This window comes from Sapajus apella, unplaced genomic scaffold (assembly GCF_009761245.1).
Source record: "Sapajus apella isolate SASKATOON/1434 unplaced genomic scaffold, GSC_monkey_1.0 scaffold60, whole genome shotgun sequence".
Lineage (NCBI taxonomy): Eukaryota > Metazoa > Chordata > Mammalia > Primates > Cebidae > Sapajus > Sapajus apella.
The window spans coordinates 12,421,432-12,444,110 of NW_022437000.1; the positions used below are offsets into that span (position 1 = coordinate 12,421,432).

The 22,679-nt window shown below is 38.8% G+C and overlaps 1 protein-coding gene across 1 annotated transcript in view; it reads left to right on the plus strand.

Annotated features, from left to right (window-relative positions):
• Nucleotides 1-22,679, plus strand: part of SPACA7 (sperm acrosome associated 7) — a 51,099-nt gene that overhangs the window by 19,161 nt on the left and 9,259 nt on the right. Inside the window, exons 4-6 of the mRNA XM_032246366.1 lie at nt 697-804; nt 2,704-2,784; nt 7,041-7,052. Of these exons, the coding sequence (XP_032102257.1) occupies nt 697-804; nt 2,704-2,784; nt 7,041-7,052 (201 nt within the window). The remainder of the gene's footprint in view (nt 1-696; nt 805-2,703; nt 2,785-7,040; nt 7,053-22,679) is intronic.

Genomic DNA, 22,679 nt, shown 5'->3' on the forward strand with positions numbered 1-22,679 from the left:
AGACTGGCAGGGATGATTCCCTTTACTCTGGGATCTCTGGAGAGCGTGTTCAGGCATGTTCTCGCCCTCGGGAGCCACGGCAGGAACGCAGGGCACAGGAACATGAGAATCTGCTCTAACCAGCACTTTACAGTTCAGCACGCACTGAGAGAGCAGGGCAGTTCTCATGACCCCATTTGACAGAAGGTAAAACCAAGGTCTGGCAAATGACTTGCCCAGCGCCACACAGTGAGTCACGAACAAACACAAACAATGCGCTTTCCCCAAGTGCAGCTTCACGTGGTCAAAGACATATGCAAGTAAATAGGACAGCTCATTTAAAACCAAGACAGTGTATTAAATCAGCAGTTGCCCAGGAGACAACTGTGTATCAGAAATCCCCACTCAGTGCCTGAAAATGCATTCAGCAGCAGGAAAGTTCAGCACTCTTTTGAAATCTTGCATCCAGATGTAAATTCTAGTTCCCAGAACTGGTTTACCCGCCATCTGCCAAAGCCCACACCACTGGTTCAAGGGGGTCAGGGAATGCCTGACTCTGTTTACACGTTAACTTGCCAACGCACATTTCCAAATAGAGCTTGCAAACCAATTTAGCATCCCATCCCTACACTGTAAAACAAAGCATGGGCCAAAAATGTTCATATGTGTGTAATCAAGAAAACTTTTCCCCATTTTTTTTCATGTTCTTCATTGAAGATGCTGGTATTGATGAGAATTATCAAGCGGGTGGTTCTGAGAATTATCATGAATTATTAGAGAATCTGCAATTTTCTTCTGGCACTGAGGACAAAATTTCCAATGACGGTAAATGCAACCCAGCAATTACCCCTGCCCAAGTCCAGCTGTAACAGGAGAGGCAGGAGTCAGGCAGACCCAGGCAGAAACATCTCCTTGGCGGAGGATAAATCTTTGGTGGGAGAACGTGCCTGCTTCCCCAGGTTGGGCAGATCTCCCAGTCTCTGTTGGGATTGAGGGACCCCCAGCACCCCTACCTGCTGCCATGGGGCTGACCCTGGAAAAACCACAGCTCAGGGAAGCACAGCAGAAATGTCTCAGGGGCAAGCAGATGCCAGGACAGGAAGGCAGGTGCTGCCACAATGCCTGGCCCCTTCTCCCAAAGCTTCAGCCAAGTCACTTCTCCTTCCCAGAACAGGTGCAGAGAGAGCCAGAGTGCCCCCTGGGGTTTCCCCCAGAAGTGGGGAAAAGCCTCTGTCCAACAGATGAGTCTGCGGGGAAAAAATCAGTACGCAAAGGCCCTGAGGATAAGATGCTTGGACCCCACGGGGAGGGGGGTGGTGAAACACATCCTCTTTACCCTGGAGGTTCAAAACCAGAAAGGGCACATGTATATGACCAGGTGTGTAAGTCCGTTCTCACGCTGCTATAACAAACTACCAGAGGCTGAGTAACTTAGAAAGAAAACAGGTGTCATTGGTTCGTGGTTCTGCAGGCTGTGCAGGAGGCATGGCTGGGAGGCCTCAGGAAACTTAGAATCACGTCAGAAGAGCACAGGGGAGCATGCACATCTTCACATGGAGACAGGAGAGAGAGAGTGAAGAGGGAGGTGTTACCCACTTACAAACAACCAGACTTCATGAGAACTCACTGTCGTGAGAACAGCAAGCGGGAAATCTATCCCCATGATCTGATCATCCCCCACCAGGTTCCTCCCCCAACACTGGGGTTACATTTTGACATGAGATTTGGTTGGGGATACAGAGCCAAGCCATATCAAGGACACACATGTAGGACATCTGTGGTCTTCCCCATACACAGGACCAGCTCACAGATCCACAGTCTGATGGTGTGCCAGGAGCAAAGCATTTCTGCAGGGGCCCAGGAATCTGCATCCATTACCCCAAACAGTCCCCCGACTAAGACAGAATCTGGAGCTGGGAAGGATTGAACTAGTTTTTTCAAGGCTTAAATAAGAATAATATTCTATTTAAAATTAACATGAATACCTAATTTGTCTGCCTTATGGTTAGCGTGGTGTTTGCCAACTGGTGATTTTCTCTTTCTGCCATTGTGTCTCCATTTATTAATTGGGATTCCGTTTTAAGTAAGTGCTGCCTCCACTCCCCTGTTGGTTTATGTATTCAGTTGTTTATTACTGTCTACATGGGCTCCTGGGGATTTACCGTAGTCTGTGGGTTATAAAACACTAACACCATTACTGATTGTGAGCCAAGAACTGAGTGCTCAGTAAGTTCAATGGTACAGCATTCCTTCTGGGCCCTCTCCACAGACAGAGCTAGGAAACGCATCCCTGCAAATCACAGATCCATGCAAAGCTTCCCTTTCTGCTCACCCTCCTTTCTTCCTATCCCAGTTTTGTAGCCATGATCTTTTGTATGTCTTTTCTGTTGTTTGCAGCATTTTGCCATTTCAAACACAGCTGCGGTGAGCAGCCTGATCACAGGTGTTTTCAAACTGTTGGAAATTATCTCGAGGGATAATTATCTCCAGGGTCAATTCTTAGTATTGGGAGGTTGGGTCAAAGGACGTGTGGAGGAGTGAATATGTAGTTTTAATAGTCAGATGAGGCCTGGCTCTGTGTTCACATATTGAGTTTCCAAAACATATTTTCAAATAAAACTTGAAAATGATATTAGCATTTCAACTTAGCATTTTTTTAAATAAATGACCAAAATGCTTATAACTGTGTAATCAAGAACATTTTCCCCATATTCACCATTGAAGAAACCAGTGCTAATGCGAATCTCCATGGTGCTCATTCTGAGAATTATCACGGGCCACAGGTGTCTCCTGAGAGTGAGGAGAGTTTCCAGCAAAGGTAAACGTGCCCTGCCCATGCTGAGAGCTCCACAGGAGAGACGGAGGCAGAAGTGTGTGAGTGACTGTCTCCCTCCAGCCTCGCCACAATGCCTTGTTACACCATTAGGTTTCCAACAACCTCGTCATGATGAGAAGCGGTATTTGTCTTACCGCTTTTATTTGTAACTGTCTCAGTATGAGTGAGTTTGAAACTTTCCTATGTTTAAGAGCCATTTTTATATCACTTTTGTAAATGTTGCATTTATTACATTTTCCCATTTTCCTTTAGGGTTTTGGTTTTTTTTTTGCCTCAATTTCTCAAAGCTGTTTATATTTTAAGAACATTAAAACTTTGAGATACATGATTGATATAGAGATGACAGACTGATTGATAGATTGATACACGGATAGATAGATGATTGTTGGAACTTATTAGTTGACTTTTGACTACGTTTATAATTTTTCATGCAAAAAAAGTCAGTTTTTATATAGACAAAATTATCCATTTCTGACTGCCTTTAGCTTTGAATCTGAGTTAGAAAGTGTTTCTCCACACTGAGGCTAAAGAGGAATTTGTTTTCCTCCAGTACTTACAGGACTTCATCTGCTATGTCAAATCACGGCTCCATTTGGAGTTTATCCCTGAGCATGGTGTGAGGTGTTCCCAATTTTATCTTTTTATGAATGGCTACCCAGTTATCCCTGAACCATGTTTTAAAGGCCCATCTTTGCCCATGGTTTGCAAAGCCACACGTATTACACACTGAGTTTTCCTGTGTGTGACTATCTCGTCTGGGCCATGCAGCACGGTCCCCTACTAAGGGGCCAGCACCACAGTGTGCTATTCAGACTGTATTTTAACCACTAAGACACATTTCCCTCTCTTAGTTCTTCATTTTAGCTTTTCTTTTTCCATGTTTCCCTGATTATAGTTTTGGTAACATGTCTAATTTCTTTTCCTTGAGTTTGATTATATTTTTATTGGGACTGCATTACATTTGTAAAGTAATTTAGAAAATAACTGGAATTTTTACAATGTTGAACGGTTTATCTAAGAATAAGTAATGTCTTTCCATTTGCTCAATGTCATTTTCTAACTTTTAGGAATATTTTTAAGTCTTCCTTGTATAGGTGTTATACTGTCACGATAAGCTTATTTCTAAGTATTCAGTCTACTTTCTTGCCATTAGAAGCAAGATTTTTATCTATCACTATGTACTTTACTGGTTTTTTTAATATGAATGCCTTGATTTCTGTCGGTTAATTTTTTTATCCTACTTACTGAAGTCTTTCCTTGCTTGAGTTAGCTTTATCATTGATTACCTAGGTTTTTCCAGATATGCCATATAATCATCTGTTCAATAGAAATGCCTTTCTTCTTCTTTACCAATTTTTATGCATCTCATTGATGTCTCTTGCCTAATTCCATTGACTGATATATCCAGGATGATGTTTAATAGAACAGTAGTGGAGTGAGTGGGCATTCTTGCCTTGTTCATAGCCTTCATAGAAATGCCTATAGTGTTTATCCAGCAAGTAAGATTCTGGCTTTGGAACAGAGGCATACGTATTTTAACATGTAAGGAAAGCATCCATCAATGATTGAACATTTTGTCAAAGTCTTTTTCCTCATTTTTGGAACCAATCGTTTTTTTTCTTTAGATCTATGTAATAAAGTGAATGATATTAATGAGTTTCCTAACACTGAACAAACCTTGCATTTCTAAAATAAATTCCATTTGGTCATGTTGATTATATTCTTAGAATGCTATTGGATTTAACTTCCCAATATTTTATTTCATATTTTTGCATCCAAATACACAAATGACATTAGTCTCTGGTGGGTTTGTTTAACCTCTCTTTATCAGGCTGAAATAACGATGTTATAATAAAAAATGTATAATAAAAAGTTAGAAAATTATTTTCTTTCTTTTTAGGTTCTTATAGAGCATCAGAAGCATTTGGTCTTTTAAAATATATGAGAAATACTCTGTAAAACCATCTCTTCCTGGTGCTTTTTCTGGGGTAGTCCTTAATAACTTTATTTCTTCTTGGAAAAGTGATTCATTTAGGTTTCTTAATCAGTGGGGTCAATTTAGCCATCTAAATTTTTTTAGAAAGTTATCTATTTCTTCTAGGTTTTCAAATGTATTTGCATAGAGGTCTTTAAATCATCTCCTGATTTTAAAAAATATTCTTGTTTCCGTTATTTTCCCTTCATGATTTCTTGTTTTGTAAGTTTATGCTTAATCATTTTCTTCTTGATCAAGTAAGCCAGTGATCTGTCTAGTTTATTATTTTTTCTGAAATCCAGAGTTTTTTAATTTCCATAGGTTTGGGGGGAAAGGGGGTGTTTGGTTACATAAATAAGTTCTTAAGTTGTGATTTCTTATATTTTGGCATACCCATCACTGGAACAGTATACACTGTAACCAATTTATAGTCTTTTATCCCTAACTCCCCTCCCACCCTTCCCCCCAAGTTCCCAAAGTCCATTGTGTCATTCTTATGCCTTTGAATCCTCTAGCTTAGCTCCCACTTATGAGTGAGAACATACAATGTTTGGTTTTCCATTCCTGAGTTACTACACTTAGAATAATGGTCTCTAGTTCCATCCAGGTTACTGTGAATGCCGTTATTTCATTTCTTTTTATAGCTGAGTAGTAATTCATGGCATACACATACCACAATTTCTTTATCCACTCATTGATTTATGGGCTTTTGGGCTGATTCCATATCTTTGCAACTGCAAATTGTGCTGTGATAAGCATGCATGTGCAAGTATCTTTTTCATATAATAACTTATTTTCCTCTGGGTAGATACACAGTAGTGGAATTGCTGGATCAAATGGTAGTCCTACTTTTAGTTTTTTAAGTAATCTCCACACTGTTTTTCATAGTGGTTGTACTACTTTACATTCCCACCAGCAGTGTAGAAGTGTTCCCTTTTCACCACATCCACATCGACATCTATTTTTTTTCATTTTTTTATTATGGCCACTCTTGCAGGAGTGAGGTGGTATAGCACTGTGGTTTTGATTTGCATTTCCCTGATTAGTGATGTTCAGCATTTTTTCAAATGTTTGTTGGCTGTTTGTATATCTTCTTTTGAGAATTGACTATTAATGTCCTTAGCCTACTTTTTGATGGGATTTTTTTTTTTCTCACTGATTTTTTCCTTGTAGATTCTGGATATTAGTCCTTTGCCTGATGTATAGATTGTGAAGATTTTCTCCCATTCTGTGGGTTGTCTGTTAACTCTGCTGATTATTTCTTTTGCTGTGCAGTAGTTTTTAGTTTCATTAAGTCCCATCTCTCTCTGTTTTTGTTGCATTTGGATTTGGGTTCGTGGTCATAAAGTCTTTGCCTAAGCCAACGTCTAGAAGGTTTTTTCCAATATTATCTTCTAAAATTTTTATGGTTTCAGGTCTTAGATTTAAGTCCTCGATCCATCTCGAGTTGATTTTTGTATAAAGTGAGGGATGAGGATCCAATTTCATTCTTCTACATGTGGTTTGCCAATTATCCCAGCACCATTTGTTGAATAGGGTGTCCTTTCTCCACTTTATGTTTTTGTTTGCTTTATTGAAGATCAGTTGGCTATAAGTATTTGGCTTTATTTCTGGGTTCTCTATTCTGTTCTGTTGGTCTATGTGCCTGTTTTTACACTAGTACCATGCTGTTTTGATGACTACAGCCTTATAGTATAGTTTAAAGTCAGATAATGTGATGCCTCCGGATTTGTTCTTTTTGCTTAGTTTTCTTTGGCTATGCAGGTTCTTTTTTGGTTCCATATGGATTTTAGGATAAAATCCAGGGTTTTGATATACTAATTAGCTCCATTGTATTCTCTTCTTTACCTCATTAATTTCTGCCTTTGTGACTATTACCTTCTTTATTTTCTCTTATAGTTCACTTTCTTGCTCTTTTTCTAGTTTTAGACTTGAATAATTCTTTTTTTTTTTTACCGATAATGTTTAATACTACACTTCTTTAAATGTATTCCATAGATTCTCATGTATAGTGTTTTCATTATTATTTTCCAGAAATTCTGTCATTTTAGTTTCTATTTCCCTTTTAACCCAAAATTTTCCAGTTCCCAGGTGGGAGAGCATTTTGTCTTTGTTTTTCATAATAATTTCTAGTTTTATTGCCCTGTGATCAGAAAGTACTATTTGTAATAGTTCTGCTTTCCAAAGTTGCTCATGATTATATAAATATACTCAATTTTTGTGAAAGTTCCATAAGCACTTGAGAAACAGGTGTATTCTCCAGTGTCAAGATTTAACAGGAGTCTGGTGTGTGTTAATAATAGCCACCTTATTGATGGTGTTGTTTAGGTCTTCTCTTACATTTTTCACCTATTCGATCGCCCTTTGTTAAGAATAGTGTATAAATTCTCTATTACAAATGTTTTTCTTCCTGTGTCCCCTTGCATTTTCTGTAGTTTTTGCTTTATGAATTTCCTGTGTTATTTGGTACATAGATTTTTATCAATATTATATCTTCATTGTGAGTTCAAACTTTTAGTATTAAAAACATACTTGTCATGTTAATGCTTTGAGGATTGGATTTTACTTTCTTTGCCATAAGGACCACTATCTCTAGGCCTTCATGTTAAATAATAAGATATATTTTGTCCATTCTTTGTTTTTTTAGCTTACAATTTAAACTTTTATTTTTATTCATTTCCTTTTTTCTTCATTTTTTAAATTGTGCTAAAATACGCTTAACAGAATTTGCCACAGTAAACATTTTTAACTGCACAGTTCCATGATGTTAAACACATTCGTATGTTGTACAACCATCACCACCATCTGTCTCCAGAATTCTTTCTATCATCTCAAATTGAAACTCTGTACCATTAACCAATAACTCCCCTTTCTGCCTCCCTCCAGGCTCTGGCAGCCACCATTCTACTTTCCGTTTCTATGAATTTGACTATCCAGGTGCCTCATATAAGTGGGATCACACAGTATTTGTCTTTCTGTGATTGGCTTATTTCACTTATCATAATGTCTTCAAGATTCATCCCTGTCCTAGAATATGTCAGAATTTTATCTCTTTTTAAGGCCAAGTAATTTGCAAATTACATATATAATAAGAGATTAATATTGAGAATATGTTTTAAAAACTCCTAAAACACAACAACAAATAACTCTATCTAAAAATTAGCAAAGGATTTGAATAGAGATTTCTTCCAAGAAGATTTACATGGCCAATAAACACATGAAAAGAGGTTCACCATCACCAATCATTAGGGAAATACAAATCAAAACTACAATGAAATATTACCTCACACCCATTAGGATGGGCAACATTAATGGGTGAGTTAAGCCCATTTACATTATGGATGTGACTGATAATTCATCACAACTTTGTCAAAATATCATAAAATTATGTGGATTGTGTTACATTTGCTATGTTTCTTTAGAAGGCAAATATTCCTTGTTCTTTAAATTATAAACATTGTCTGTTGTTGGGTTTTAGGAGTTTTTATATATTCTGAATATTAATCTCTCATCATATATATAATTTGCAAATTACTTGGCCTTAAAAAGAAAATTCTGACACATGGTAAAACAGGGATGAACCTTGAAGATATTATGCTAAGTGAAATAAACCAATCACAGAAGGACAAATACTGTGTGATTCCACTTACGTGAGGCACCTGAGTAGTCAAATTCAGACTATTAAAACAATAGCAAGTACTGAAGAGGATGCAGAGAAATGGGAATTCTTGTGCACTGTTGGTAGGATTGTAAAATGGTGCAGCCACTGCAGAAGACAAAAAATAAAATTACTGTATGACCCAGCAATTACATTTCTGGGCATACACCCAAAATAACGGAATGCAGGGTTTTGAAGAGACACAGGACACACCATTACATTATTGATGTGATGGATAATTCATCATGACTTTGTGAAAATATAAAATTATGTGGATTGTGTTACATTTGCTATATTTTTAGGAGGTAAATATTCCTGTTCTTTAAATTATAAAAAATACTTTGGGTATTTAAGAAAGTTTATATTTTTGTTCTAGTAATTACCTTTGTACTTACAACATTTAAATGTCCCTAATTCCCTTTTTTTCTTATTATATCATGTACTATCTGGTTTTTCAGTTTTTAATTTGTATATAATAGTTGCACATATTTACAGGGTACACTTAATATTTTGCTACATGCATACAATGTGTAATGATCAAATATGGGCAACTGAGATGTTCACACCTCAATCATTTATCATTTATTTGTGTTGAGAACATTCCACATATTCTCTTCCAGTAATTTTGAAATGTACAATAAAATGTTGTTAACTGTAATTGCCCTACTGTGCTGCTAAACACTAGAACTTATTTCTTCTATGTAACTGTGTTTTTGTTCCCCTTAACCAATCTCTATTTCCTTCTCCTCTTTTACTTTCCCATTCTCTGGTAACCACCATTCTATCTCTACCTCCATAAGATCAATTTTTTTAGCTCCAACATGTGAGTGAGAGCATGTGCTATTAGGCTCTGTGCCTTTCGCTTAACCTAATGTCCTCTAGTTCCACCTATGTTGCCGCAATTGACATGATTTTATTATTTTTATGGCTGAATAGTATTCCATGTGTATGTGTGCCATGGTTTCTTTATTCATTTATCCACTGATGGACACTTAGGTTGATACCATGTTTTGTCTATTGTAAATCGTATTGCAATGGCCATGAGAGTGTAAAGATTTCTTTGATGTACTGATTTGCTTTCTTTTAGAAATATACCCAACACATCAGTGGGCTTGCTAGATCATATGGTAGATTTGTTTTTAGTTGTTGAGGAACCTCCATACGATTTTCCATAGCGACTGAACTAGTTTACACTCCCACCAAGAATGCACAAGGATTCCCTCTTGTTCTTCATTCTTACCAGAATCTGATGTTGCCTGTGTTTTCAAAAAAAGTTATTTTAACTGGGATGAGATGATATCTCATTGTGGTTTTGATTTTCATTTCCCTGGTGATGAATGCTTTTCACATACCTATGGGCCACTGTATGGCTTCTTTTGAGAATGTCAGTTCAGATCTTTTGCCCGTTTTTAAATTAGATTTTTTTTTCTATAGGGTTGTTTGAGCTCCTTATATATTCTGGTTATTAATTTCTTGTCAGATGGATAGTTTGCGAATATTTTCTCCCATTCTTTAAGTTGTCTCTTCACCTTGTTGATTGTTTCATTAGTTGTGTAGGAGCTTTTTAGCTAGATGTAATCCTAATTGTCTATTTTTGCTTTTGTTGCCTGTGCTTTTAAGATCTTACTCAAAAATATTTGCCCAAATGTTCTAAAGTGTTTTCCTAAGTTTACTTCTAATGTTTTCATAGTTTCAGGTCTTACATTTAAGTATTTAATCCATTTTGAGTTGGTTTTTGTATATGGTGAGAGGTAAGGGTCAAGTTTCATTCTTCTGCATATGAATATTCAGTTCTCCCAGAACCATTTATTAAGCAGATTCTCCTTTTTCAAATGTATGTTCTTAGTGCCTTTGTCAAAAATGAATTGGCTATAAATGCATAGATTTACTTATAGATTCTCTATTCTGTCTATGTGGTCTATGTGTCTGTTTTTAGTGTATTTATTACCGATTTCTGCTTTGTGTTTACTATGAGACTTAAAAAACACATCCTATAACAAGTTATTTTAAACTAATAACAAATTAACTTTGATCACAAAGAAAATAAACAAGCAAAGAACAAACTAAAAATCCCTACACCTTATTTCCTCCTATATTTTTACCTTTTGTTGTCTCAATGTAAGTCTTTTTGTTTTGCCTATCTCTTTAAAAATTGTTACTATTCTTTAATAGATTTGTCTTTTCCTACTTATACTAAAGAGATGAGTGGTTTGCACACCACAATTACAGTATTAGAGTGTTCTGAATTTTTCTGTCTGCTGACTTTTACCATTGAGTTTTATACATTCAGATTATTTCTTGTTGCACATTAGCAACATTTTCTTTCAGACTAAAGACTTCCTTTCAGGCTTTCTTGTAAGACACCTCTGGTTGGCATGAATTATCTGGCTTTTGTTTGTCTGGGAAAGTTTCTTTCTCAGGCTTGAAGCATAGCTTTGTTGAGTAAAGCATTCTTAGGTTGGAAGAGTTTTTTTTTTTCCATTAGCCCTTTAAATATGTCATCCAACTTCCTCCTGGTCTATAAAGTTTCCACTGAGAATTCTGCTGCCAGACGTATCCAAGCTTCTTTAGATGTTATTTGATTATTTTATCTTGCTTCTTTTATAATCTTTTCTTTGTCCTTTACATTTGAGAGCTTGATTATTAGATAAATTGGGATAGTTTTACTTGGGTTGCATATTCTTGGTGATCTTTGATCTTCTTGTTCTTTGGTCTTCCTATCTTTCTCTAGGTTTGGAAAGTTCTCTGTTATCACTTATTTGAATAGACTTTCTACCCTTGTCTTTTTCTCTACTCCTTCCTTAAGGCCAGGACTCCTGGATTTGTCCTTTCTTGATCTTATAAGAGTTCTTCATTCTTTTTTATTCATTTTTCCCCTCTGACTGTATATTTTTTAATGGCTTAACTATTAGTCCCTTTTGTGTTGCCACAAAGGGATACTTGAGGCTGGGTAATTTAGAAAGAAAAGAGAATTATTTGGCTCACAGTTATGCACAGGAAGTAATGGTGCCAGCATTTGTCTCTGCTGGGGGTCTGAGGGAGTTTTTCCTCATGGCAGAAGGCAAGGTGAGCCAGTGTGTCACGTGATCAGAGAGGGAGCAAGAGGGAGTGATGGAAGGAGTTCCGCACTCTTGAACAACCAGCTCCTCCGTGAACTAAAAGAACAAGAACTCGTTAACGGGAAGGCACCAAGCCATTTATGAGAGATCCACCCTCGTGACCCAAATACCTCCAAGTAGGCCCCATCTCCAACACTGGGGATCACATTTCAACATGAGATTTGGAGGGGACAAACATTCAAACTATATCAGCCTGTTTTCAAGCCCAATTCTTCTGTCTGATCAATTCTGCTATTGAGGCACTCTGATGAATTTTTCAGTTTTTAATTATGTTTTTCAGCTCCAGGATTTAATTATTTATTATTATCTCAATCTTGTGTTAAATTAATCTGATAAATTTCTGAATGGCTTTTCTGTGTCTTTTTTTTTTTTTTTTTTTTTTTTTTTGAGACAGAGTCTTACTCGGTCACTCAGACTGTAGTGCAATGGCACAGTCTCTACTCACTGCAACCTCTGCCTCCCAGGTTCAAGCAATTCTCCTGCATCAGCCTCCCAAGTAGCTGGTATTACAGGCACATGCCAGCATGCCCAGATAATTTTTGTATTTTTAGTGGAGATGGTATTTCACCATGTTGGCCAGGCTGGGCTGGACTCTTGATGTCAAGCGATCCATCTGCCTTGGTCTCTCAAAGTGCTGGGATTACAGGTGTGAACCACCATGCCCAGCCTTTTCTGTGTCTTACTGAAGTTTTCCTCAAAATAGCTACTTTTTTTTTTTTAATTCTCTGTCTTAAAGTTACACATCTTTATATCTCTAGGGTTGGCTACTGGTGCCTTATTTCATCTATTTGATAGAGTCATATTTTTCTAAATGTTCTTGACCTTTGTAAATATTCATTGGTGCCTGGTTGTTGAAGAGTTATTTATTCCAGTCATCACATGAGCTGTTTGTACCCATACTTCAGACGACCTTTCATTAATCCAAAGGAGACTGACTGACGCTTGAGTTCCCTAATCCTGTGGTCACTGCAGACATTTTTGCACTAGAGAGCATCCTAATTCCAGCTACACTGCAAGTCTCTTGCAACCTCCTAGATACCCACATCTGATGCATTTGGGGAAAATCAGGGAGTGTTCTCTGGCTCCCAAACAAAGTCCCTCAGTCACTTTCCTCTGTTTCCCCCTAGCAGAAGGAGTCTCTCTCCACGCTGAGCTGCCTGGAGTTGGAAAAGAAGTGATACAGGCACTCTCATGGCCACCACTGCTGGCACCATGCTGGGTCTCACCCAAAGCTCCATGGCTGCCCAGACAAGCTCAGTGCCAGAGCTCATCCAAGGCCTGCAGTTGCTACTGCCTAACTGCCATTGATGTTTGGTCAAGGCTCAAGGTCACTTTAGTCAGCCATTGATGAAGCCAGCCAGGACTCCAGACCATCATACCAGGGTGGTAGATTCTCTTCAAACTGGCGTGAGTCTAGAAATGCTGTCTGGAAGCAATAGCCTGGACTCAGGAGCTTCAGGGTTCTTCCCAGTGTGGTTTTGCTGTGGCAGGGTTTATGCAAGGTTCCAATGCAAAAGCCCCTGTGCTCTTTTCTCTCCTTCTCCCCAGAAGGAATCTCTCTCTAAGCTACAGTGCCTGGAGTTGGGAGGGTCGTGATGTGGGCACTCCTATGGCCTCTGCATCTGGTGTTAAACTGGTTGTATCCCAAGCCTCCTGCCTCCCAGACCAGTGCAGCACCACAGGGTTCACCCAAGGACTGTGGTCACTACAGCTCCACTGGCACTGAAATTTATTTGGGACCTATGGCCACTTTAGCTAGCCAGTGATGAAGCAGGGCAGGGCTCAGGTTCATCCAGCACGGTGATTCCCCTCCGGCCTGGGGTGGGTCTGAATGCTCCCTCTGTGCACACTGACCTGGAATCAAGGATCACAGAATTCTCCCAGGTGCTGTGTTCTACTGTGGTAAGGCCAGCACTGAGCTCCAATGCAAGGGCCCATACTCACTTCCTTTCCTCCCTGAAGTACACAGATTCTCTCTCTGCACTACACTGCTTGGTGTCGGGGCAGGGGTGGTGTAGGCAATATTAGACTGTCCTATCTTCTTTGATATGTTTTTTCTTGTTATTATGCTAAAACTAGATACTATGATCACTCACCTGATTTTTCAGCTCTTGTGAAAGTACTTTCTTGCATGCATAGCTGTTCAATTTTATGTTCCTGCTGGGGTCAATCACTGGAGGGTAATATTTGGCTACCTTGCTCCACTTTCTGGATTGTCAGTTTTTGTTGTTGTTGTTATTGTTGAGATGGACTGTCACTCTGACACCCAGGCTGGAGTGCAGTGTTATGATCTCAGCTCACTGCAACCTGCACCTCCTGGGTTCAATCAATTCCCCTGCCTCAGCTTCCCAAGTAGCTAGCATTACAGGCACCCACCACCACAGCCAGCTAATTTTTGTGTTTTTAGGTTTCCCCATGTTGGCCAGGCTGGTCTCAAACTCCTGATGTCAAGGGATCCACCCGCCTTGGCGTCTCAAAGTGCTGGGATTACAGGCGTGAGCCACCATGCCCAGCCACTGGTTTGTCAGTTTTAATGCTGCACTTGAACTATTAATCATTGCCTAATTGATTCAACTAGGCATCAACATCAGTGAGTTTCTGTTTTCCTCTTCATCTCCCTTATTACCTCCGATAGTTTTATCACTTTTATTTTAATACGTACAGCATTTGCATATTAGTTTTCCAGTCTCACCTATGTTTTAACCATTTACATATATGTTTATGAGTTGTGTGTGTGTGTATGTGTGTGTGTGTATCCACCTTCACCATCACTGTTCTTGTTGAAGTTGTCCACTTATCTTTTGATTTGATGAAGCTTAACCTATAGCAGATTACTGAAGAATGTGCTATGGACACACAACTTTGGATTCTTGTATGTTTAAATTGATGTTTGATGGACACTTAGATGGATACAAAATCCATGGTTTACCCTTTTTTTTTTAATTGAGTTGATAGAGAATTGTGCTTCATTGTTGCCTTGTTTTTTTAGTTGTTTTATCTTTGAAATAAAATATTTTTACTAGGATACATCTTGGTGTTAATTTTCCCATATACATAATGGATGCTTTCAAAATTACACTCAGCTACTCTTTTCCCATAAAGTTATCTTAATTATAATTTTAAATATTAGTTCTATTCCATAGTTAATGCTGCTGTTGTCTTCAATTACACCAATTATACAGATGTTATTTCTTCTTTGCCTATATTATATTTTCACTATTATTTCCTCATTGACATTTTTTTACTTTCTTTATCTCATTAAATTTTCTTGGGTTTTTGGATTTTTTTTGTTTTTTTTGTTGTTGTTGTTTTGTTTTGTTTTGTCTTTTCTACCTTTTATTATGTTTCTGTTTAAGCGCTTTAGTAAATATTTTTATTGCTTTGGTACTAGGAAAATAAGTATATTCTCGATTTTTTGGTTCTTTTTAATCTTACAGGACCACACATGTTCCCCTTTTGCTACTTTTGTCCTTTATTATTCAATTTCTAAAGGGAGCCTACTCCTTATTTTTTTGTCTTTTCTGTTTCCCAGGTGTTATGTATTTTGAAGACTGATACATAGAATTCACATGTGCTCTTTAAGTTCCTTCTCTGTAGGCTTTCTCTGATCTACCAGGACACATATTTAGTATTTTTGGTTTTATATTGGATTTGCTCATTCTGATAGAGTTTTCAGGATCAATATGAGGCTTTTTCTATTTCACTTTTTTCCTTGCTATTTTATCTCAAACTGCAATTGTTCACCAATAAACCTTGCACACAGTGGATGTAGGACAGGAGCAGAGATTCTTCACTATAACTGCAACTTTTATTTGCTTATTTTTTATTTACTGTTATTTTGATATTTGAGCATCTTATAGTTAGGTTATGCCTAAGTGTGTACTTTTGTGTAATCTTATTTCTCTTTCCTGTTTTTCTTTGTCATTTTTTTTTGAGGAAATATTGGGAGACACAGGCCTAGGCAGCTGCCATAGTCTTTAGTTGCATGGAAATCAAATCAAAGCACTTAGAAGATACAATTTACTTATTTGTGTTTGCCAATGTTGAAAACTATATAACTTGAAAATCTTTACGAATTCTAGATAAAACATAATAAACATTTTTAAATGTCTATTATGATCTGACAGCAAAGTAAAGGAATCTTCAGGGATAGAAAACCAAGAGAGAATTAAAATCCAGAGCAGTAAGTTACAGATCTAATTGCAGAACAATCCTCAACTGTAATTTTCCCTTATGAAACATAGAAATTTAGCTGTTAGAGTTTATTTGTAGAAGATGAGGCCTAGGGAAGAAAAGTGTTCCAAATGAAATCCCTGGATAATGCTATGACTGCTAACAAGACTACACCCTTAGTAAAAGGATGGTGTAGATGAGAAACCATCCACCAGCACAGGAAATGGAAATATGTCTGTGTCAGCCTGCATCACATGGGGACTTCGAGTTCTGTGTATTTTGAAATGGATAACCTGTGAAACCAGCATGATAGGAAGTCTCATTCGGTGACACCGAGGGTCAGAGGGCACTTGGCAGAAGCAAGTACAAACTTAATGTGAAGAAGGATTCCCTTAACTTCAGCTACACAGGATCTTCACAGACAATAGCTCTGCCAAAGGTGAGCTTATAAGTCAAAACACAAACTTATGGGAAGCAATACACCATGGATAATAAGCGGCAGGCCAAATAATAGCATTACTAGACTTTAGGAACTTCAGAAAATTGAACAATCTGATAGTTTGACATAAGTGTTTCAGATTCTCTACTTCCATTTAGAATGCTGTAAAAAAAAAAAAAAAAGTTACTCTCTAGCCAGGCATAGTAGCAGGTGCCTGTAATTCCAGCTACTTGAGAGGCTGAGGCAGGAGAATCACTTGAACCTAGGCAGAGATCTCAATGAGCTGAGATCATGCCACTGCACTCCAGCCTGGGTGACAAGAGCGAGACTCCATCTCAAAAAAAAAAAAAAATGCTACTCTCACCCTAATAATAAGTGGGATCATCTACAAAACCATGGCTTTCTTTGAGCCCATAAGAACATTCAAGTAGCAGGGTAGTTAAGTAGGCAAAATTCAAAAGAGAGGCAAGCCCACCCAAAGAGAGACAAACACGTGAGCTTTCTCATTTTTGGCCAAGCAGGAGAAAAACAGGTCACCACCATACAAGTGGGTAAGAAGTAACCACTGAATCTTTTAATAGCCAAGTGTAGGATATCATGTGCATTTGAAAAATCCAGGGGCCCCAGGCACAAGAGGGCTTGCACTCACAAGCTCTTCTCCATAGGTCTCTTTAAGATACTCACAGGAAGGACTGGGGCACAGCATGGCCACAGAGGCATGTAGGAGATGAATGCCCATAGGTGGGGACAGGCGGATGACCTCTCCCACTTTCTCAATAGCTCTGAATCTACAAAAGCATGCTGGGTAGGAGCACCAAACCCTATTATTCCCAGAACACAAGCAAAGATCTATGGCTTCTGGGGATAGGAGTAAAAGCAAAACTTTTCTGCCTCTAGAAGAAAGATGTTAAACTATCTTGGGACCGGGACCCTTCACCATTACTAACAGAGCTGTTATTATGGGAAAGGACAAGAACTACCACCCAAGACCAACCGTTGGCTACTGAGAGAAGTGACCCAGTGCTGATGAAACATCATAGGTTGCCCGAGAGTAAGGCTGGATAAGGACAAGTGAGAAATCCCCTGTCCATTACAGGCCTAGCAGGGAGTAACCAGTAAAGGGAGTATATGCCCTGAGGAAAGGACAAAAACTTGGAGAAAATAATTTTCTAGAAAACGTTTTAAAAAAGAAAAAAGAAAATTAAAGTGGCTATGTTACTATCAGACAAAATTGACTTCAAAACAACATTTTCAAAGATAAAAGAAGACCTAGATAATTTTTAAAAGGGTTGGTTTCTTAAGAAAACACAAGATAATTTCAAATATTTATGCACTCCACACAGAGCTTCAAAACAAGCATAACGTCAACCCTGATAGAAATGAAAGGAAAAGCAGACAAATCTACAGTTATACTTGGAAACTTCAGCACTCTTTTTTAGTAATTGATAAAAGAAATATAAAAATAAGGACATAAAAGGCCAAAACAACATTTTCAGCCAAATTACTCAAATTGACCTTTTATAGAACACAATCCACCCAGCAACAGAAGAAAGCATATGTTTACAAATGCTCTTGGAACATTCACCAACATCCACCATATTTTTGACCACAAAACAAACTTCAACAAGTCTAAAGAAATGAAAGTCATGCAAAGTATGTTCTCTGCACACAACAGAGATAAACCAGAAATCAATAATAGAAAGTGATGTGGGGAAATCCTCCAAATATTTGCAAATTGTGCAACACACTTCTCAATAACTCAATGTGCAAGGAAGTCACAAGGGAAATTTGAAAATGTTTAACCCTTTTTCCATTTAGTAAAAGGAAGTACAGCTCACTGCCAGTGCTCATTTGCTTTTACATAAACACTCTCTTTAAGGCAGAAGTAAATCTGACTGATTTCCAATGTGAAAATAAAATAGGAAATCTGTTCTTAGAATTAAACAGAACTAACATCAGAATCATATGAATCATCAGAATTATCTTTTTCAGAAAAATCAGATTCATCGAACAAATCTTTGGCCAACAACTGTTTGAGCATGATGTTAACATCACACACAGGAATGCTACATTTTCTAGAATTTGATATTTTCAGTGAGCAAGAATTACTATATTTGTAAATGGAAATACCACTTTTAAAAACAGAATGCTACAAATAGAATGATGTCTTTAGTTTCCAAAGTCGATATATTCAAGTGATTTGAAAATAAAAAGTGAAATATTTTGTGGCAAAGGCATCTTGGGTAAGTGCTACAGCCACAAGTACCACTGGCAAGTTTTCTTGGGGCAGATGGAAAAGGGTTAATTAAATGAAAATACAAGTACAACATGTCAAAAGTTGTGGGATGCAACTGAAGAAATGCTTAAATAGATATTTATAGCATTAAATGCTTATGCTAAAATAAGCATGTTTATAAAATTATTCATAGCATAGAACTGGAATTGAGAACAGAAAATATCAAGATACTGTGAAAAACAGGCAAAGTTGTCAAATACCAAAAAAAAATAGTAGGAGAAATGAAAAAAAAAAGTCATTAAAATGTAAGATGTAGTGGTGAGTGGAACAGCAGACCTGTCATAATTGAAAAGAAGTAAATTGGAAGGTGAACCTGGGGAATTGCACAAGTTTAGCGCATATAGCTATAAAACCAGAGACCAGGAAACATAAAAGGTAAGAACCAACAACCCACAGGAGGGAATGGAGAGTGAGCGAGGGGCAGTGTTTGAAGGAATGATTATCAAGACTGTCCTGATAACAGTGAAAAACATGAATCTTCAGGTTCAGGAATCACAGTACATTCTAAAGGAAGAGAAATAGAAATGAAATTAGACATATCACTTGTAGAGCTGCAGAACTCCAAAATCCAAGAGATCTGGAAGTCAACCTGAGAGAAGTTAAGATTTCTAAAGCAGAACAATTAGACCATAGATGGTTATTTCCACAGAAAACAATAGAAGTCAACAGACAGCAAATTATATCTTCAAAATATTTTTTAAAAGGCATAGCTATCAACTTAGAATTTCATACCCAGCTGAACTATCTGCCAGAGAGAACAAAACAGACTTTCCTGGAAAAGGCCAAGTGTTTCGCATTAAGAGAACTTCATTTTAAAGAAAACATCATGAAGGATTTGAGGCAGGAGAAGCGAGATGCAGGAGGCAGGGGCGAACAAAAGCCTGATAAATATGGGGTGAATCTGACAAAGGACTCCCCTGGGTGAAGCGGAGCAGCCCCTACCCTTCCACAGGCTCCCCACATAGCCAGCAATGCTCTTCCCTGTCTCTACCAGCATCTCTGCTGCCCTCCAGAGAACCCAGGTGCATCTGTGGTGATGCTATGTTGGGAGTATGAAGATTCCCTTCATCACTGCTGTCATTTCAGTTCTGCATTTAGCCCTTCGCATCACACTGAGTGAGATTCAAGTGAGATTCCTGCTTCTTATCCAGTCACAGCCTCCATGCAGCATTCTGTGGACTTCAGGATGCATCAGGAATGAGGGCTGGCCGGGGGCCAGGGAGGATTTGGATGATCTACTCAAATGAGTTGTTTCTCAGAATAAAAACAGAATGACCTAAGCTCACATACAGACAATGGCATTGTGCTGGGGGCTTTCCATTCTAAAATTCAAACCCTGCTTCCATGACACAGGGTTAAAGAAATGGAGTCTGAATCTTACAAAGTGCCTCCTCTGGGACTCTACTGCCAATTATTGCTTTGCTTTCTCTCACCTCCTCCTCCAGTTTGAGCCATGCCTTTTAAGTTTTAGCAAAAGCCAAATGGAAGTGTCCAGGCAGCTCCTGGTTTAGCTCAGCTCCTAAGATGACAGGAACACAAGAAGTGGTGCTGGGGTGTGGTCTCCTAGGCTTGGAGCTGTCTGTTCACACTGTCTCAGTACCTGCCACACGGAGCTGCAGGTGTCTCTGGGCCCGTCCATCTACCCCAGTGGAACAAGGCCTCCGGAGGAAGAGAGTGTGCCCTCTCTATGCCCACCCTAGGACCTTGCCTTGAGTAGGTGTTTGTTGAATGAATGAATGAATGAATGAATGAATGAATGAACACTGAGGGGAACATGAAACTTTGACCCTTAGTTGAGCAAAGGATTGTACAAGATGCTTCTGTGAGAATGTAAAAGAAAAACCAGTGGGATTCATTAACATGGAGGAAAGGCAAAAATCCCACAATGTCCTAGTGACCTTACCAGCAACTCAGATGCCACCTGACAGGGCATCCCATGCCACCAGGATCCAAGGGAGAGCCCAGCCTACCCTGCAGGGTGACATAGGCCAGGAGAACATTGCAATAGAAACAGATGTGAGTCACAGAGGGCATGAATTGAAAAAACAGTTGATGAAAAGATGGGGAAAACAATTTCTCCATGTTTACTGATGGCATGTGACAAGGATAAATTGTCTGAGATAGAAAAGATGAATGATGGAGCCAATACAACTGGAAGGAAACCCGCCTTCTCCCTGGTGGTTAGGGAACAAGATGGTTTCCTCTCAGCTTGGCCCAGCCACTGGAGCCAAGGTAGGGAGCACCCTGACTCTACTCCCAGTTTTCAGGGGATGCAAGGCCACCCAGGACAGGCCATAAAGTCCACTTATTTTATTGGCACCAACATTTGAAAATGAAGAACAGAATAAAGACAGAGTTCTAGTATGAAACGTTTTTGTTTTCACCAAGGGTCATGGGGGAGAGAGAAAGAGAAGGAGAGAGATAGAGGGAGGCAGACAGAGGGAGAGAGAGAGAGAGACAGGAGACAGAGGATGAGAGAGACAGACAGAGACACAGGGAGACAGACAGCTGAGAGAAAGACAGATAGTGGGAAATATACAGAGGCGGGAGAGAGAGACAGAAGACAGAGGATGAGAGAGACAGACAGAGACAGAGACAGACAGACAGAGACAGAGGGAGACAGAATGGGCGGGGGAAGAGAGAGAGAGAGCTCTCACAACATAACATGATTTTCTATGTGCCCTGGTTGACGGCTAAAGAACAGGAAGGTTCACTTTTGGGGCATATCATCTCTGCAAGTCTCTGAGGTCTGGGAGACGCCAAGCATTCCCTGCCTCCCCACCCCTCGCCATGGCGCTGGAGCCTGGGCTGGCACCTCAGGTCCTAGGGTGGATAGCACCAGCGTTCCCTCTGCCAGGAGGCTGGTCCGGGATCCCCAGGGAACTGACATGCTTTCAGCATTGTATCCTTGACAAACCATAGCCCCATGCAGGCACATGTTGCTACATTCAGTCACTACGTTTAGTCACTGCTAGTTCCCTGGGCTGCCATACAAAGTACTTAAAAGGAAACTCATAGCATTAAATGCTTGTATTAAGTTAATTTGCATGTATGGTGTGAGGTTACAGTTTTGGTTTGGTTTGGTTTGGATTTTTCCATATTCATGCCCAGTTGTTCCAACATCATTTGCTAAAAAATTCAACTTTCTCTCGAGTTGCCTTTGCATATTTGTCAAAAATCAGTGCGTCATATATGTGCAAGTCCATTTCTGGACTTTTTATTTTGTTTTATTGTTGTAAGACCTGTTCTTTCTCATTGTCCATTTCATTGTCTTGGTTGCTGTATGTTGATCACAGGTTTGAATTTTTCAACTTCGTTCTTGATTTTCAAAATCAATCTGGCTATTCTAGTGCCTTTATCTTTCCATAAAAATTTAAGAAGAGAATCAATCCAAGCTGGAAAATACACTTCAGGATATTATTCAGGAAAACTTTCCCAACCTAGCAAGGCAGGACAATATTCAACTCCAGGTAATACAGAGAACACCACAAAGATATTCCTCAAGAAGATCAACCTCAAGGCACATAATCGCCAGATTCACCAGGGTTGAAATGAAGGAGAAAATACTGAGGGCAGCCAGAGAGAAAGGTCAGGTTACCCATAAAGGGAAACCTATCAGACTCACAGCAGATCTCTCAGCAGAAACCCTACAAGCTAGAAGAGAGTGGGGGCCAATATTCAACATCCTTACAGAAAAGAGCTTTCAACCCAGAATTTTACATCCAGCCAAGCTAAGCTTCATAAGCGAAGGAAAAATAAAATCTTTTGTGAACAAGCAAGCACTCAGAGATTTCATCACCACCAGGCCTGCTTTACAAGAGCTTCTGAAAGAACCATTACAAATAGAAAGGAGCAACCAGTATCAGCCTTTCTAAAAATACCAAAAAATAAAGAACATCAACATAATTAAGAACTTACATCAACTAATGGGCAAAACAGCCAGCTAACATTAAATGGTAATATCAAACTCACATATATTATTATTAATTCTAAATTTAAATTAACTAAATCCCCCAATCCAAAGACACAGACAGGCAAAAAAAGCCAAGACCTATTGGTATGCTACATCCAGACCCATCTCATATGCAAGGATATACAAAGACTCAAAACAAAGGGATGGAGAAAAATTTACCAACCAACTGGAGAGCAAAAATAAATAAATAAATAGAAAGCAGGAGTTGCAATTTTTGCTGATAAAATACAC